Genomic DNA, 17,125 nt, shown 5'->3' with positions numbered 1-17,125 from the left:
TCACTGGGACACAAGTGAATAGAGATGTAACATCAAATGAGACCAAGGTTTCTTCTGCCTCCATAATGACCTCTCTCACTTTCTCCACGAAATCCAATGTGTTCTGAATGTGGTGTTTTGAGCTGCCTACCACTGGGTTAAGAACAGCGGCCAGGAACTTGGAGATGTTATACATGACTGAATTGATCATGCCGACAATGGGTCTTAAAGGAGCACCCTGTTTGTGTATTTTTGGTAGACCATACAGACTTGGTGTAGATTCCCCTGGGTATAATCTGTGGTATGTGGTCCGGTCAATAGCATTGTCCTGAACTAACTGCTTAAGACAATCTATCACCTTTTTCTTGTAACCACTACCTGGATCTCGCTTTAAGGGCTCATAAGTATTTTTGTCACTGAGCAGAGATAAAATTCTACTAATCAGTGGACAATTTGCATATCACTGATCAACTGGCCCTTTGTCAATGGTGCTAGTCTCTGTGATTAAGCAAAGGTACTGTTTATAAGGTTGGGGAAACCTGCAGTCAATTGAGACTGAGGAAGAGACTTCGATAAGTCTCGAAATATTTCTCCCACTTAAAAACTTTGTCCAGATGAACAGAATCAAATTTCTAGGATTTCCTTACCTGGATTATTGAGCATGCATCGAGACATAATTGTTTAAATGTTCATTGTCAACATTGAAAAGAGTTTACTAAATGGTTCCCATAAAACTTAATTTAACATCAATAATATCAACCAAAACTTTCCAGTAGCAGCTAATCAGATTTGCATGGTGGTAAGATGAAATTTTAGACAATTCCCTCTTATAAAACTGTTTTAGTTCATTGAAGACTCTTGAATGAACATCCTGCCACAGCCTCTTAATTAGACTGAGATCTAAATTTTGACCTGGACATTGTAGAACACACATTTCCTTGTGTTTATGCCATTCTATTGTTGATTTTATATCTGTGTTTTAGGTCATTGTCTTGTTATGCAACCAAACTTCTGGCTGATTATCTCCTGTAAAATATTTAATTCCTTGTTCCCTGAGGAAGCACAGCAGCCTTCAACAGTAATGTTCTCCTCTATCATGCTTCATGTTTGAGATCCGCTTGTGTTGGGTTTGCAGCGTTTTTGTTTTTCATATGTCTCCTCCAAAAGTAGTTTGCTGCATATCTGCCAGAGAACAACTTTTGTCATATCCATTTAAACAGCATTGTTCCATCCATGTGGTCCTGTGCATTCTTGATTTGTAGCATTTTTAATTTTGAAGAGTAGTAGTTTTCCCCCATGGTCTCCTTCCATGAATACCATTTGCATTTAGTGTTTTTCTTATAGTGGTCACAACATAAAGACTTTGGCAAGTTCAAGAGATGCCTGAATGTTCTTTCAAACATCTGTCCGCATTACCTAAATGCTTTGCCCTTGCAGAATGCCCTCACTTTTTGTTTTATGGTGAATTGATTAACAACAATGTCTTTAGAAATGCATTTGTTGCCTTTTCCAACTTTTATGCATCTGTGTAATTCTTCTAAGGTCCTGTGAGATTACATCATTTACCCGATGAAAGATTTTTCTCTCCCATAGACCAGATTCTATGATTAACCAAATCTGAAGTGCTCCTTTTTTTTTTTTTGAACAGGACAAGGCAACTCCAACCCATATCTCCTTTCTCATCTCATTGATTGAAACACCAGATTTGTTTTAGCTTTCAAGTAATTTGAGTAGAAATTCATACACTTTTTCTAGCCTAGACCGGTGAATATTTAAACAAAGTATTCAGTATTAGCAAGAAGAAATAGTACTTTTTGCATTATTAGTTGAAGATCAGGCCACAATTTCATGTGTATCTAATGCAGAAATCCAGGCAATTCCAATGGGTTTTCAGACAGTAATATAAAAGTAGTAGCAAAAAAGTAACATTCTTAAAGTAAGAAACATTTTATAGCAAGTATCACTGAAAACAGTTTGTGGCCAGGTAGAGTATCCTGTAATATGTTACAGCAGCCTAATCTCATTCCATGGCATGTTTTTTTGATTGGATGTCATAATTCCAATTTTTGTCACTATATAATCCTGTGGCCAACACATGTTTGGCATGTTCATAAAAATTCAAACGTGTCCTTTTACTCACAAGTCCCCTCAAGTGTTTTTATCGAAGCATTCTAATTTCAAGCTAAACAATCGGAGATCTGCAACCAAAGAAATCTGCAAGAAGCTGTGTGTTCCCTTTCTTGGTCTATTAATGATTACTTGGACAGACTTTTCTCTTTTTGATTTGACCCATTACTCAACTGTTTTAATCATTTTATAGTCACAGACACAATTCCCACTTTGTAGCAGACATTGAGGTGTATTAGCTTAAAGAATGCATGTAAAATATTACAGAACAGTAAAAGTTTTAAATGTGCGAGTACAGACACTTTTTTAAGATTTGCAGTGGTTTTGTGGGGGAGGGGGGATCTCTCTGATCAGCTGCATATAAATGTTGTCACTTAAATGTGCCACAGACCTTTCTGGTTTGCAGAAGGTTTTGGTGAAATACTTTGTGTATTGACCTTGGATTTGCCTGTTAAAATATACTTGCATTCTCTCACTATGAAATGTCAAGTGGTTCTATAGAATATATGAAACTTGCACTTTTCAAATTAAAGTTTTATAAAAATAAAAAATGCAAAGAAAAAGTTCAATTTACTAATCGAAGTTCTTGATGTTTCACGGTACTCTTTGTACAGATTTATTGGCTATCTGCTGTAGTCCTAGTGATACTATAACACACGAACCCTACACTTTTATTCATTTCTTGTACCTTTTTGGTGGAGTTGCCCCCAACCAATCACTATTTTGCCACTCCTCTACACATCCTGACACTCCTGCCAATTGTCTCGGTGCAGTTACATTTATGGCATAAGCTGCTGTATTGATGACAGTTTTGATGAGCTGTTTGTTAGCTTAATTTTCCAGCTATATGTTGGTACTTCATGGATTTTATCTTAATCTGTTTGGCAAGTGCATATGCCTTTTTTTTTTTTTTTTTTTTTATATAAACACTGATTTTGTCAAGATTCACACCCTCCATTCTATATTGGCAATTTGCACAACGGATATTTATGCATTTCACTGTTTTCTGATAAATGTGTAATTAATATCTTTGTTTTTCAGTTTTGATTTAGATGAAGATTATACGGCTTTGTATAAAGGTTAGTAAACTTTATCTACGTGCTGTATTTTTTTTTTTTTTTTTTTTTTTTTTTATCTTTCCCAACAGTGTAATTAATCACGTTAAGGTTATTTTCTTCTGTCCTTCTTTTTTCATTGTTAATGTTAATACGTGTTTCCCCTGCAATCTAAACCTTCCCCTACTACCTATAATGAACATAATAAACAGCAGACAATTTATTACATCAGCATGAGAGCAGTTTGGGGTATTCTTACTTAAACACTTTGGCAGAATATTCAGATACAGTCACTCTGAACAGCACAATTAGTTCATTTTCTTGGCTACTGAGTCAAGTGTCATTAGTGAAAACTGACTACTGTGGGGCTGACAAGGAAAAAAAATGAATGTAGTAGGGATATTTCTAGCATCTACAAACTTTAAGACAGATTATCCAATGTATTTGTCTATTGTGAAATTAGATACTAATTCACAAAAGTCTCATTAAAATAGGGTATAGCACAACCTTTTTCAAATGCCTACAACACTAGTTCATGCAGTTATGTTTTGATCACTCGACTCTTACTATTTGGTTTACTGAAACAAAGGGAAAAAGTTCATATCAATATTTTAACACTAGAATTACCAGAGTCTACAAAAAAACTCGTAGATCCGGCCCACCTTAAAACCGTTCTCACCTATCTTTTGTCTTCTAAATTTGCCGATTAAAACGAGCAGAAAAAAGCCGGCTATTCCATCCCCCACCATCCCAAAACGTTCACTAAGTTTTCCCAGCTCATGCCTTGTTTGATTATCTGGGAGTGACTGAACTGGAGTTTTAGAGTGGAAATAATAGATCGTTATTTGGAACACATGCATTTCACGTGTGTTCCGTTTCTACAGTAATCTGTGTAAACACATTGTTAAAACAGAAACTTTTTCATATTTTAGTAATACATATTACAAAATGTAGGCATAAACTATAGAATGTGTGAAGCCTTGACAGCCAAACATCAAATAAACACTTTCACAAAAGGTTCAAGGCTGTAACAACACCTTCCGTGGCGTAATGCTGAGATGTGCTGACTCGGAGCACGGCAGCTCTGCCGCACCGTAGAGACCAGAGTTCGATTCCCTGCTGGAGAGGAAGTGTTTTTTTTTTTTTTTTTTCGTTGTAGCCTCAAACGGACATAAAATGTATAAATTGGTATGCACTGTAAATTGTTAAGTTTAAAATGTCGATCGCGGTTATTTCTATTGATTAATTCATGCTTTTTTACTTAGAGTCAGAACAGGAGCTTGTTCAGCTTCTGATCTGACTCAAAGTAACAGCGCCAGTATAAATCACACCCAATCTGACGCTGTTCATTTTCAAATAATATTGCATTACTTCGACAATGTTTTCTGATTGGTACTATTCGCGTCATAAAATGATTTCTTCAAAACGTCACATATATTTGTTTTGAGATAATGAATTCAGCTGCAAATTACAGGTGCTTGTTCAGTGTAATAGGAACCATAGCACAGAGAGGTGTGTACAATGCAACACAAGTACACATGTCGTAAATGTAGGAAAGGCACTCCTTGGGTGAGCTATAGCGCGTCTTTATGTGAAAACAGCAGTGTCAGATGGGGAGTGTCTGATGATTGCATATAGCGCTGAAGTTACTGCTCTTTACTATGCTTTCCTCTGCACGTCCTGGAGTACAAAAGAAACAGCATACAGCAACATGTGGGGACTGGCAAGATTGGGGGGAAAAAAAACACGCGGCCGTATGTATCGCGATATTTTGCAGAGCTATAGCGCGTCTTTATGTGAAAACAGCAGTGTCAGATGGGGTAGGGGAGGATCCTGAACGCGGCTGACAGAAAAGTGAATAAAAAAAAACAAAGCTAACCTTTACAAATATAAATTACACCGGCTGTTACAGACTGAAATCATATGTATCTTTTTATTCTAAAATAGTAAAAATAAGAGTAGTTCACTTCTCAAAAGGGAGTCGAGCAGGATCGAACTTGTGACCTTTTGAATCCCAGTCAGCAACTGATACTGTTGCACCACGGGGCTGTCGTAGTAAATGAATGTCAATGTCGCACACTAAGGCGGCTTTTTTTTCTGCAGTTACATTTTTGAATAAAAGTGCACTTGTTCTGTTACATTTGTACCTTTCGTGAAAGTGTTTCTTTGATATTTGGACTTCAGGCTTCATACATTATATAGTTTATGCCTACATTTTGTCATTTACTACTAGAATATGAAAAAGTTTCTGTTTTAAAAATGTGTTTACACAGATTACTGTAGAAAACGGAACACACATGAAATGCGTGTGTTCCAAATAACGATCTATTATTTCCACTCTAAAACTCCACTTCACTCCCAGATAATCAATCAAGGCATGAGCTGGGAGAATTTCGTACATGTTCTAAGTCGGTGGGGGGATGGAATAGTCGGCTGTTTGCAGCTTGTCTCTATCTGCACATTTAGAGGACACAGGACGCTGGCGGAGAGGTGCGAACAGATTTAAGAAGCGATTTAAGGTGGGACGGATATACGAGTTTTTTCGTAGGCTCTGGTAATTCTAGTGTTAAAGTGCTGCATAATGTAACAGAAAGCCTGCATTTGAAGGACAAGCCTCCTTTATTAACACCGAGATAGAAAATGATTTCAAAAGACTTTGGCCCACATCAGATAATTTAGAATATGGAAACAATTCAGAAGATTTTTTTTGAGAAATACTAGTCCCATAAAGCTCGCTTCAACAATCGGGTTAGCAACAACTCTAGGAAGTTGCAAAGATCCCTAAGGTAATAGCTGAGGTTGTGGATCAATTAGAGTATTTGAGATGTGGGAGAAAAACTCTGACAGATATGAATAATATGAACAGTATGTCTTCGCTATCCATGGATTCTGTTCCCACAGATTCATTTACCAGTTATTGTAAATGTGTAACCCCTTTCACGACACGTGCTATCTAATTGCGCAATTTGTAGCCAGAAAATATTCTGAGTGGCCTATCATACAGCAGCTAAATATATTAGTGTGTGTTCACCCAGCACAAACAAGTGTGGATAATGATTCATGATGGGAACTGAGGCTTTAAATTGCTTCTCATGATCATGGATTTGCACTTTGTATAAAACCTCTGTCCCTACTACCGATTGGATGGTTTAGTTAGGTCCTCAGATCAAACTTCACTATCTACTAGAGGAAGTAAAAGTAATACCAAGGTTTCCATAGGAAAACCTGTGGAAGGATCATTAATGAGCCTCAAGGGTACGAGAGCAGAGGGGTGACACATCTTCAGTCCCATCTCCCCTGCTGGACCTGCCCAGGAGATGTTGTGATGAGCTTATTTAATTTTCACACAAAATCTTTTGCTTATGGTAATGGGTAGCAAAAGTGTATTCTGAATATGGTCTTGTCAGAACCCAACCCCATATTCCTCATAGGATGAATGTTTCAGTATCTGCTGTTTCCATTTCCGCAAGGTATTTCAGGAGCATAACCCCCGCTGAACACGACACTTGACCGTACAGTCACCCAGGCCAGGGTTCAAATCCAGGACATGGGAGCTTAAAGGCGAAAGTGCTATCCACTTTGCTACTCCGCTACTCTTATTAGTCCACCTTATTGAAAACATGCAAAATAAACAAGTATCACATATGAAATATAACTATTCAAAGGGAAAAATATAGAATATGTACAGGTGATCTTTTGTAAATTTAAGTATTTACATTTTTTTTCCCCTACTATGTCTCATTTTTAGGATTTTTCAGATCTTGCATTTGCATATTTGTTCCAGGAGCAACCTATTTTTATTTTTAGTTTTAGTTTGTTAGCCACTATTGTCATTAGAGAAATTAACATCATTTAGTTTCAAGTTTTCTGCAATAATTTATTGGCAGAAATAATTAAACCATATATCATTTATCTACATAGACACACATTAGGTTGAACATACACTAAAACTGAACAATTTCAGTTTGACTAACATGAACAATTGTAATTTTAGTCCATTAATATCATAATAGTTGAGATATGGTCATTGGCAATATAGAAGATAAACTGGAGGACATATGGGAGAGTCTGGGGAACAGATATCTCCACAGTTATGATGACCTAGGCCGGCTAGCCAACCATTACAATGTTGTATCATGTTGGACAGTCTAATAAGAATATTGAATCCTTACAGGCTTGTATTCCATAGCTCACGTTATATCTGGTGTTGCCTCCCATGGGCAGGATTAGGGGCTTGGCAATGCAGAAATAACACCAAAATACTGTGAAAACAATTGTAATTATTTGTCTTATGTTTTTGTGCAAGTAACTAATGGAGATTCAATATAAACAACTTAGCAGCAGCACTGGTTGTGCTAAACTGGACTAAAGCAATGTTTCTTGTACTTGAAGTAATGGACCTAAACGTTTGACCACCCACTTGGAATATTCTTTAGATTGAAATCTTGAGATTGTAATGCATTCCCCAATGTTTATGTATTGCTAAGTTCAGATAAGTGTAGTATATATGACCTAGGTCATTTAAAGCTGTATATGCAAGTAAAATAATTTTGAAATCTGCCCTTAACTGGAAGCCAGTCTAAAGAATTAAGAATCAGAATTACTTGGTTGTATTTTCTAGTTCTTCAGTGGTCTCTGCAGCAGTATTTTACATTCACTGAAATGTACAGATAGAGCAATTTGAACAGCCTATAATGGACGCAGTGCAGTAGTCCATTCTACTAGAAATAAATGCATGCAGTAACATATTTGTATTTTTTACTTCTTGGAAATAGTCTTTTTTTTCTATGTAAGAAGGAAAAAATTAATTTTGTATAGTGTTATGTGCTTGGTATAAAGGTAATACCTTAATTTCTTTCTGATTCATTAACATTAATGTTTAGACTTACTATATTAAAAAAAATTGATAGTGCTTTATCGTCTGTAGTATTCTCACCAATTTATAACATTTTCATTTTTTCTGAATTCAATGTCGAATTCAGCTCTTCCCATCATTTGTTTCATTGACACCATACATTAAGGATATAAAAGAAGTAGAATAATTTTATCTGATAGAAACATATATCTGAGTATCATGTACAAAAGAGTGAAAGCAAATACTATGCTTTTTTAACTACATGGTGAGTAGGTAAAGTGAAAATATAATGGTGCAGGTACCGAGATCTGAGGGACACCTTATGTGACTTCAGAATGTAACACAGAAGTGCTATCATCATGTTTCTGTATGTACTTAAATCAAAGCGTGGACAAAGAATTCAACATAATTTTTAAGCCCATTACACAGAATAGACCAGTCAGTGGTTTGAAACAAATGACGACAAATATATATTCTCCATAATTAAGTTTGAGTTTTATCAACACTTTTTGATTTAGAATTGCAGTCTAGGTGTGCATTGTTCTTGTACAATATGTTATTGTATTGGCAAGATCAGGAATAAATCTACACACAAGTAGTGATGAAAACATATTCAATTTAACACTAGAATTACCAGAGCCTACAAAAAAACTTGTAATCCCAGCCCACCTTAAATCCCTTTGCACCTCTCCGTCAGCGTCTTTTGTGTTCTAAATATGTTGATCAGTAAAAGCAGCAAGCAGCCTGCTATCCCATCCCCACATTAATGCAGAAAGGGCACAAACCTGTCTCAGCTGAAGTCTACGTGTGAGTTGCCTGGAGTTGTATACGGTAAATAATATATCATTATTTGGAATACATGCATTTCATGTGTGTTCAGTGTCCACAACAATCTATATCAACACATTGTTAAAACAGAAATGTTTTTCATGTTTTAGTAATAATTGACAAAATGTAGACATGAAGTGTATAATGTGTGAAGCCTGAAATCCAAATATCAAATAAACACTTTCACAAAAGGTACAAGTATAACAAAACGTGTGCTCTTATTCAAGAATATAACTGCAGAAAAAGAACTTGCGTTAGGGTGAAACATTGACACGCCCTTAATACAACCGCTTTGGTGGTGTAGGGGTAAGAACTGCTGACTTGTAATCAAGATGTTCGCGGTTCGATTCTGGACTTCTCCGTTTTGAGTAGTGAGCTGCCCTTATTCTTACTATTATAGAATAAAAACATACATTTGATTTGATTGTAAATTTATGGTACTTGTAAAGGTCAACGTTTTTAATGTGGGCCACGATGCAAGTTTTTTCGTAGGCATTGGTAATACTAGTGTTAATGGCATAATTTTTGCACTGAATCTTAATTCAAGACAATAGTTTGATCCAGTGTAGTATTGTGATAATGAGTTGGGTCATTAATAATCTGAAAAAACACAAGCAATCTTAGCAAATGTACAAAACATTAACCAAATATGTAAATTGTCACCTCCTTGTAAGTATTAAAATCAAGTTAACACTAGACTTTCTCCTTTGTACAACCTTGATAAATGAACAGACACAATTTATCTGTGATGTTTTTAGCTTTGGTGGACAAGAATAAGAGCTTCCTCTTTAATATTTCAGATTGATGTAAACATCTATCATTGGTGCGAGTATTCAGTACTAAGGTAGATACTGTGTCGACCTTGGAATCATTTTCAGTTGTAATGTCTGAAACCTTGGCACCTGAAACACATCCTAATTGTAGGATTTGTACACTTAGGATTTCCAACATTACAGATAATGAAATCACACATTATGGGCACAGATCTGCAACAGAGCAATGGTTATTGGTCCAAATTGCTGAACTACAGTAAAAGCCAAGGGCCTAAAGTTTGACAGCAGTGTGATTGGGTACTTTGAAAAAGGGGTTAAAAAAAAAAAAAAAAATTCTGCTTATTTACACAATACCTTATAGCCTTGAGTAACTGAAGTAATACATAATAGGAAATGTACTAATTATTTAAATAAATAAAGTCAACTAAATTTTTGTTTTGTGTATTCACTATTTGGTTCTAAACAGTGCCATCCAAAGCATGTGTTTTTCCCCATCAACTTTTAATTTAACTCTCTTCACAAGTGTTTTCATGTAAATTAGCTATTTCAGGTAAGGAAGACATTAACTTCAAAGTAAGGCAGTTTTACTCACAATCATGACACTGGAGAGTGGCAACATGTACTCTGTACATGTGATAATAATGACACTATAACATTTAAGTTGTAAATATTGCAGAAAACATAGCATGTTAATTTACCATCAACAGGTAGAGATTAAATGCAACTTTTAGTGCCACTCATTTGAGGTCAGAGGTAACCACTGTCTTCACTCGCTTTTCACAACTCTGTAAGCTGGTCCAACAATTTCCTCAGAGGTTTGCTAACGGCTATATACTTAGGCCAATGGATTTTAGTAGCAACCAAGTACTTGCATGTAATTTGTCTCAAGCCATGCCTTACCCCATAAATTCTGCACAATGACTTGTGCCATCTTTTTGTATAAAGAGAAAAGGTTGCAGATGAGCTGGGAGTATGTGCTAGTGATTTAAATTTTGGTTAAGGTGAAATAATTTGGTTTTCAACTTTTTTGCAAATCTGTGAATTCTGTTTAATGGGAATCATTTTGCTCATCATAGTTACTACATACTGGAAATCAGTAGATCTTCCAGTTGTCTATTATACTCTTGTTCCTTTTCAATGTAGACTTCTCTATGAAGCCTATGAACTGAGAGATAGCTGGTATGTAGCATTCTAAATTCCATGTGACAGTGAAAGTGGTGTTTATAGGTAAATTGTATAATCAAGGCCGGATTTATATGAAAAGAGGCCCTAGGCAATTCCACTTATGAGGCCCTTTCACCTTCCATTTTTAAGTTTGTAAATTACATGAGAGATAATAAAATTTTGCTAACAATTTGAGTGTAGGCCCCTCTTGATCTTGAGGCCCTAGGCTGAAGCCTAGTTATCCTATAGGAAAATCCGGCCCTGTGTATAATATATGGTAAAAGAAGCTTTCAAGTTCTTCACATACACAAACTAATAGTCAAAGAGAAACCCAAGACATTCGTACTTTGCACACATATTTAAGAAGCGGTTGTGACATTTGATATTCTCTCGCGTCCTTCAGTTATAACCTTTAAGTGATTCCTAAGTTTACACCCACATGAACTGTAGATTGAGTCTGAGCGGAGTGAAACTCCATACACAAAGGAAAATAGAGGCAGTAATGTGCCTTTAAAGTTTAAAAAAAAAAAAAAAAAATGAATATTGTTATTAAAAATTAAAATATTAACATCAGGACTATAGCCTGAGAGAGAAATGAATGTTTTAAGTAAATACTTGCATGTAATACTCAAAATCTTCAACATGTGTAAGGACTTACAGTGGATTCAGAAGGTATTCAGATCCCTTCACTTTTTCACGTGGCTTTGAATTTAAATGATTTTAGCACTTCGTTTTTTCCTGATTCTGTATCTGAGCAAAAACATGCCATGAGGTCAAAGGACTTGCCTGCAGAGCTTAGAGACAGCATTGTGTCAAGGCACAGATCTAGGGAAAACTAGGTGAAAAAAATTGTGCAGCAGAGAATATTCCCTAGAGCACAGTTGCCTTCATAATTCTTAAATGAAAAGTTTGAACAACTACTCTTCCTAGAGCTGGCTACTTGTCCAACATAACCAATCATGGAGAAAGAGTCACGGTAAAAGAGGTGGCCATGAGTCCGGTGGTCACTCTGGCTGAGCGCCAAAGAACCTGTGTGGAGATGGCAGAAAGTTCAGAAGGTGACTACCACTGTAGTATTCCATTAACCTGAACTATATGACAGACTGGCCAGATAGAAGCTTCTCCTTGGTAAAAGACACATGGAAGCTTGCTCAAAGTTTGTTAAAAGGCTCCTAAAGGACTCTGACTGTGGAAAACAAGATTGTTTGGTTTGATGAAACCAAGATTACCAACATGTATGGAGAAAACCAGGCATTGGTCAGCACCCATGCAATGTAATTTCAGTGGTAAAGCAGGTTGTGGCAGCAGCATCATTTTTAAGTGGTAGGGTTTAGGAGATTAAGCAGCGTTGAGGGAAAGCTGAATGGAGCAAAGTATAAAGAGGTCCTTAATGAAAGCCATCTCCAGAGTGCTCTGGACCTAAGAATCGGCTAAATGGTAACTTTTCAATACAAAAATGACTCTAAGCACAAAGCAAAGACAACACAACTCTGAGAGATGTTCCACCAGAGCCTAGACTAGATAGATAGATAGATAGATAGATAGATAGATAGATAGATAGATAGATAGATACTTTATTAATCCCAATGGGAAATTCACAGACTAGAACCCAATTAAACATCTGTGGAAAGACCTTCTGTCAACAGACAACCTCCATCCAACCTGGCAGAGCTTTAAAGGATCTGAAAAATATAACCGCATAATGGAAAAACCACCTTTCTTGAAACTTCTGTTATAGAAGTTGATTTCATGATTGCATGAGAGTCCAAAACATCAATTAGTTTTAGCACAAGTTGCATTTGAATTGTGATTTTTTTTTTTTTTCTTTTTTTCTTTCAGGAACTGTTACATACTGTGCATAAGATATACTTTTGGTAGCAAGAAGCATAAGTAACACTTTCAGTGTTTTTGTACTGTGTAAATTTAATGTTTTTACTTTTGTTATTTAGTGTTGGATGGCTTGAAAGCACATGAAGATTCTTGGCCTTTCTTGGAACCTGTTGATGAATCATATGCACCAAACTACCATGAAATCATTGAAGTGAGTAGCAATTTTTGCAGATTTCATATTAGCCAAGTTTCTTGTACTAGCAAGGCAATTCTGAAGTGTTAATACTGAATTCTGGACACAATTATGATTATTATTCTGCAGTGATTATTAACTCAGCTCTCAAGTTGTAGAACAGTTCACACACCATTAGGCAAGCAGAGGGAAGGCAGTGTGACAGTGGTTAAGGCTTTAGACTTCAAACCATGAAGTTGTGGGTTCAAATCCTACCACTGACACTGTGTGACCCTGAGCAGGTCACTTCACCTGCCTTTGCTCCAATTGGAAAAACAAAATAAATGTAACCAGTTGTTCATGAATACCAGGCAACCTTTTAATTTCCCAAATGAAGACCTAGTATAATATTCCTGGTTATGTATGTGTACACAAATTCAGAATGTTACTGGTAAAAGTATGCAAAACTTGACAGCTTTCCTTTAATAATAATTATGCATTTTATTTAAAAGTGTCTTTCAGGGTGCCCAATGCCACTGTACAACAATACACGTAAAATCAAACAATCCAGTATACAAACAAAATAATAACAACAAAAAGTAATATTTAAAAGATTAAGATTTTAAGTTATTTTAAAAACAGAAAATGAGGTACATGCACAGCACTCCAAAGGTAGGGCATTCCATAGCTGTGGCCCTGATACACTAAAAGCCCTGTCACCCATAGTGTACAATCTGCAAAATGGAATGGTTAATAGCAAAGAGTCAGAAGAACGAAGTGTATGTGATGGAGTATAGGGACAAATTAAAGTAGACAAGTAAGGTGGTGCTAGACCACGAAGAGCTTTAAAAACTAAAGGGAGAAGTTTATATTGAATCCGAAAGGGAGCAGGTAGCCAATGCAATTTTGGAAGTGTAGGAGTAATATGCTCCCAGGGTTTTAAGTGGGTAACCACTCTTGCTGCAAAATATTGTAATTTGTTTAGACTCGGAGCAGGGATACCAAACAGCACTGCTTTGCAATAGTCAAGTTACAAGGTGACAAAAGCATGAATAAGTGTCACAGTTGCAGTATCAGAGAGAAATGGATGCAGCTTTGAAATTTGCATAAGGTGGAAAAAGGCAACATTGGGAATGAAAGGAGAGTGTAGGGTCAAGAATAACAGCCAAGAATTTTAACCTGTGTGGACAAGGCTGGAATAAAGCCAGGGGTTATTCTTGAGGATTTGTCTATTTTCTTTTAAGTGCCTGGTGATGCAACAATTAAAGCCTCAGTTTTATCATTGTCTAGTCTGAAAATGTTTTTAGAGAACCAGTGTTTTAACACTAGAATTACCAAAGCATACAAAAAAACTCGTAAACCTGGCCCACCTTAAATCCGTTTGCACCTCTCTGTCAGTGTCTTTTGTCTTGTAAATGTGTCGATCAACACAAGCAGCCTCCTATAAACGCAGAAAGGGCAAGAAGTTCTCCCAGTTCAAGCCTTGATTATCTGGGAGTGAGCTACCTAGAGTTGTAGAGGGGAAATAATTTCATGTGTGTTCCGTGTTTACAGAAATCTATGTAAACACATTGTTAAAACAAACGTTTATCTGGAGGGATAAAAGCTGACACACAAACACTGGTGAATCACTCCTTTTTGGTATGTCATTGTCACTTGAATTTTTTTTTTTATTCAGTTTTATTGAGTGTTCCTGCTCACATTGAATTAGTATGCACCTTATGGTTCATGATGTCAAAGCCGCACTGACAAAAAACAGTGACACAGGTATATATGATATTTGGAATTATTCATTTTATGAACTGTATAGTACATTTCAGAAAACATTGTGGCACTAATGCAGCATTCATATTATTCATATTCATTCGCATACCTTCTTGTGGTTGTAATCAGTGACCACGTTTTTTTTTTTTTTTTTTTTTCCCCCCCCCCGATCTTGCCCAATCTCCACATTTTGGTGCATGGTGGTGTTTCTTTTGTATTCCAGGACATGCATGTCATAATCTATTATTTCCCCTCTTAAACTCCAGCACTTCACTCCAAGATAATCAAGGCTTCCGCTGGGCCCTTCTACTTTTGGTGGGGGAGATGGTATAGCAGGCTGCTTGTGCTTATCAACACATTTACAAGACAAAAGACACTGACAGAGAGGTGCGAAGAGATTTAAGGTGGGCCGGATTTCCAAGTTTTACTGTAGGCTTTGGTAATTCTAGTGTTAATGTCAGCCAAACAGGCAACCAATGCAGGAGGAACTAATATTTGCGTAAGCCTTGTGTGTAAATAAATCTGTGTTATCATCAGCGTAACAATGAAATCGTAGACCATGGTGTCTAATAATGGCATCGAAAGAAAGTATATAATGATAAAAAGCAGAGGGCCAAGAACTGATCCCTGAGGGACACCCTGGAGAAAATAAGATGGGTCAGACCTAAACCTACCAACAGCTGACGGTCCTTAAAGCATGAGCTTTTCCAGCAATGTTTAACTCATTCTCAAGTCTAAACAAGAATGTCTTGATGGACCATATCAAAAGCCGCAGTGAAGTCTAAAAATATAGTGTCTGAGACTCATTATCTAGGTTACTCCATGGGCAGGGGTTTACTTCATCCACAATTAAGGAAAATACAGGAAGTGCTCACTTATCCACATCCTAAAACGCAAAAACAGGTGCGCGCTTTTCTTGGTCTAGCTGGTTACTACAGAAGATTCATCCCTGACTTTGCAAATAGGGCTGCTCCTCTTTCAGAGCTTACTAAAGGAAGAAAAAACGCCCTATTATATGGACAGAACCTTGCGAACGTTCATTTTCAGATTTAAAAAAAGCTTTGTCTTCTTATCCAGTGCTACGAAATCCCGATTTCTCTAAAGATTTTATTCTACAAACAGACGCTAGTGCATTCGGGGTAGGCGCGGTCCTTTCCCAGGTATTTGATGGTGAAGAACACCCTATCACATACTTGAGTAGGAAATTACTCCCCAGAGAACGCAATTATTCAACTATTGAGAAAGAATGTTTGGCAATTAAATGGGCTATAGAAGCACTACGCTATTACTTATGGGGACGAAAGTTCACATTAGTAACTGATCATGCTCCACTTCAATGGTTATACCATCAAAAGGATACAAACTCCCGTCTCATGAGGTGGTTCTTAGGATTACATCCTTACAGTTTTGAAGTCAGGCATCGACCTGGCTCTGAGCACATTAATGCTGATGTCCTGTCACGTCTTTTTGAACCTGGTCTGGAGAATCGCTTGATTCACGGAAACGTGAATAAAGCTGAGGGAGGGGGTGTGAGCTGCGAAGCTAATTGTGCCCCCAAAAGATACAGACGCCCCTGGGAAAACCCCTAGGAAACATAGACAGGCTACCTTTACATTTCTCCTTTCCCTTCTGGCCAGCTCTGTCGTGTAATCTGCCTCTCGCGCGGTGCTCCGCCTTCTGAAAAAGCACCAAATACCATTGAGTGTGACTGTGCATCATTTTCTGTGAACAGGACATATTGCTTAACAGCTTGATGTTATGCACACAGTTACACTCCACGGAAATAGATATTGTCAAGTTTATAAAAGTAGACTATACATTCAAACCCATGTCATTGGATCCGTGAAGCAGCAGCGCTAAGCACTGCACTACTGTGGTGTTAAAGGAATGACATTAGTTAGCTAACTACTACTTACTAGCTCACAGCCAGCATCCTATTCACACAAGTAGCGAAAGGAATTCATATTTCACATTTTGATTGCATGTGAATTTTGCCGAGTCCAATGCAGGTACACTAATTTTTAAATTTTATTTAAAGAAAACATTCCGTATGATCAAGTGTAAATTATAAAATGAAAAAGATTACATACAATTAAGTCAAATGTAATACACTTCTCATCATTATTTGTTTAACATGGGAAAAGTTTCTGGTTTAGGTATGTGTTCTGCCTTTCTTGCATTTCACGCATTTCCTTTCATCCTACACTTAGCCAGATCTTTGTAGACACGGAACACACATGAAATGCATGTATTCCAAATAACGATATACTGTATTATTTACCCTATACAACTCCAGGCACATCACACGCAGATCAGGAGCCTTGGTTTGAGCGGGGAGAACTTTTTGCCCGCAAGCTCAGCTGCTTCAAGGCGAGGGATGGGACAGCAGGCTGCTTGTGTTGATCGACACATTTACAAAACAAAAGACACTGATGGAGAGGTAGGAAGGGATTTAAGGTGAGCCGGGATTACGAGTTTATTCGTAGGCTTCAGAAATCCTAGTGTTAAACATGTCAATTAATCAGCGAAATTACCAGAATAGGTTAAGAATATTCCAGGCTTCCAAATGAGGCATTTT

The 17,125-nt window shown here is 36.9% G+C and overlaps 1 protein-coding gene across 1 annotated transcript in view; it reads left to right on the top strand.

Moving 5' to 3' along the window:
- The window catches only part of LOC114656855 (chromatin remodeling regulator CECR2), a 193,498-nt gene that overhangs the window by 135,651 nt on the left and 40,722 nt on the right, over window positions 1-17,125 (top strand). Inside the window, 2 exon segments of the mRNA XM_028808445.2 lie at window positions 3,148-3,185; window positions 12,731-12,822. Coding sequence (XP_028664278.2) covers window positions 3,148-3,185; window positions 12,731-12,822 — 130 coding nt within the window.

Source organism: Erpetoichthys calabaricus, chromosome 1, assembly GCF_900747795.2.
Source record: "Erpetoichthys calabaricus chromosome 1, fErpCal1.3, whole genome shotgun sequence".
Taxonomy (NCBI): domain Eukaryota; kingdom Metazoa; phylum Chordata; class Cladistia; order Polypteriformes; family Polypteridae; genus Erpetoichthys; species Erpetoichthys calabaricus.
The sequence above is the reverse complement of the archived record's forward strand: the minus strand, read 5'-3'. Positions and strand labels throughout refer to the sequence as shown.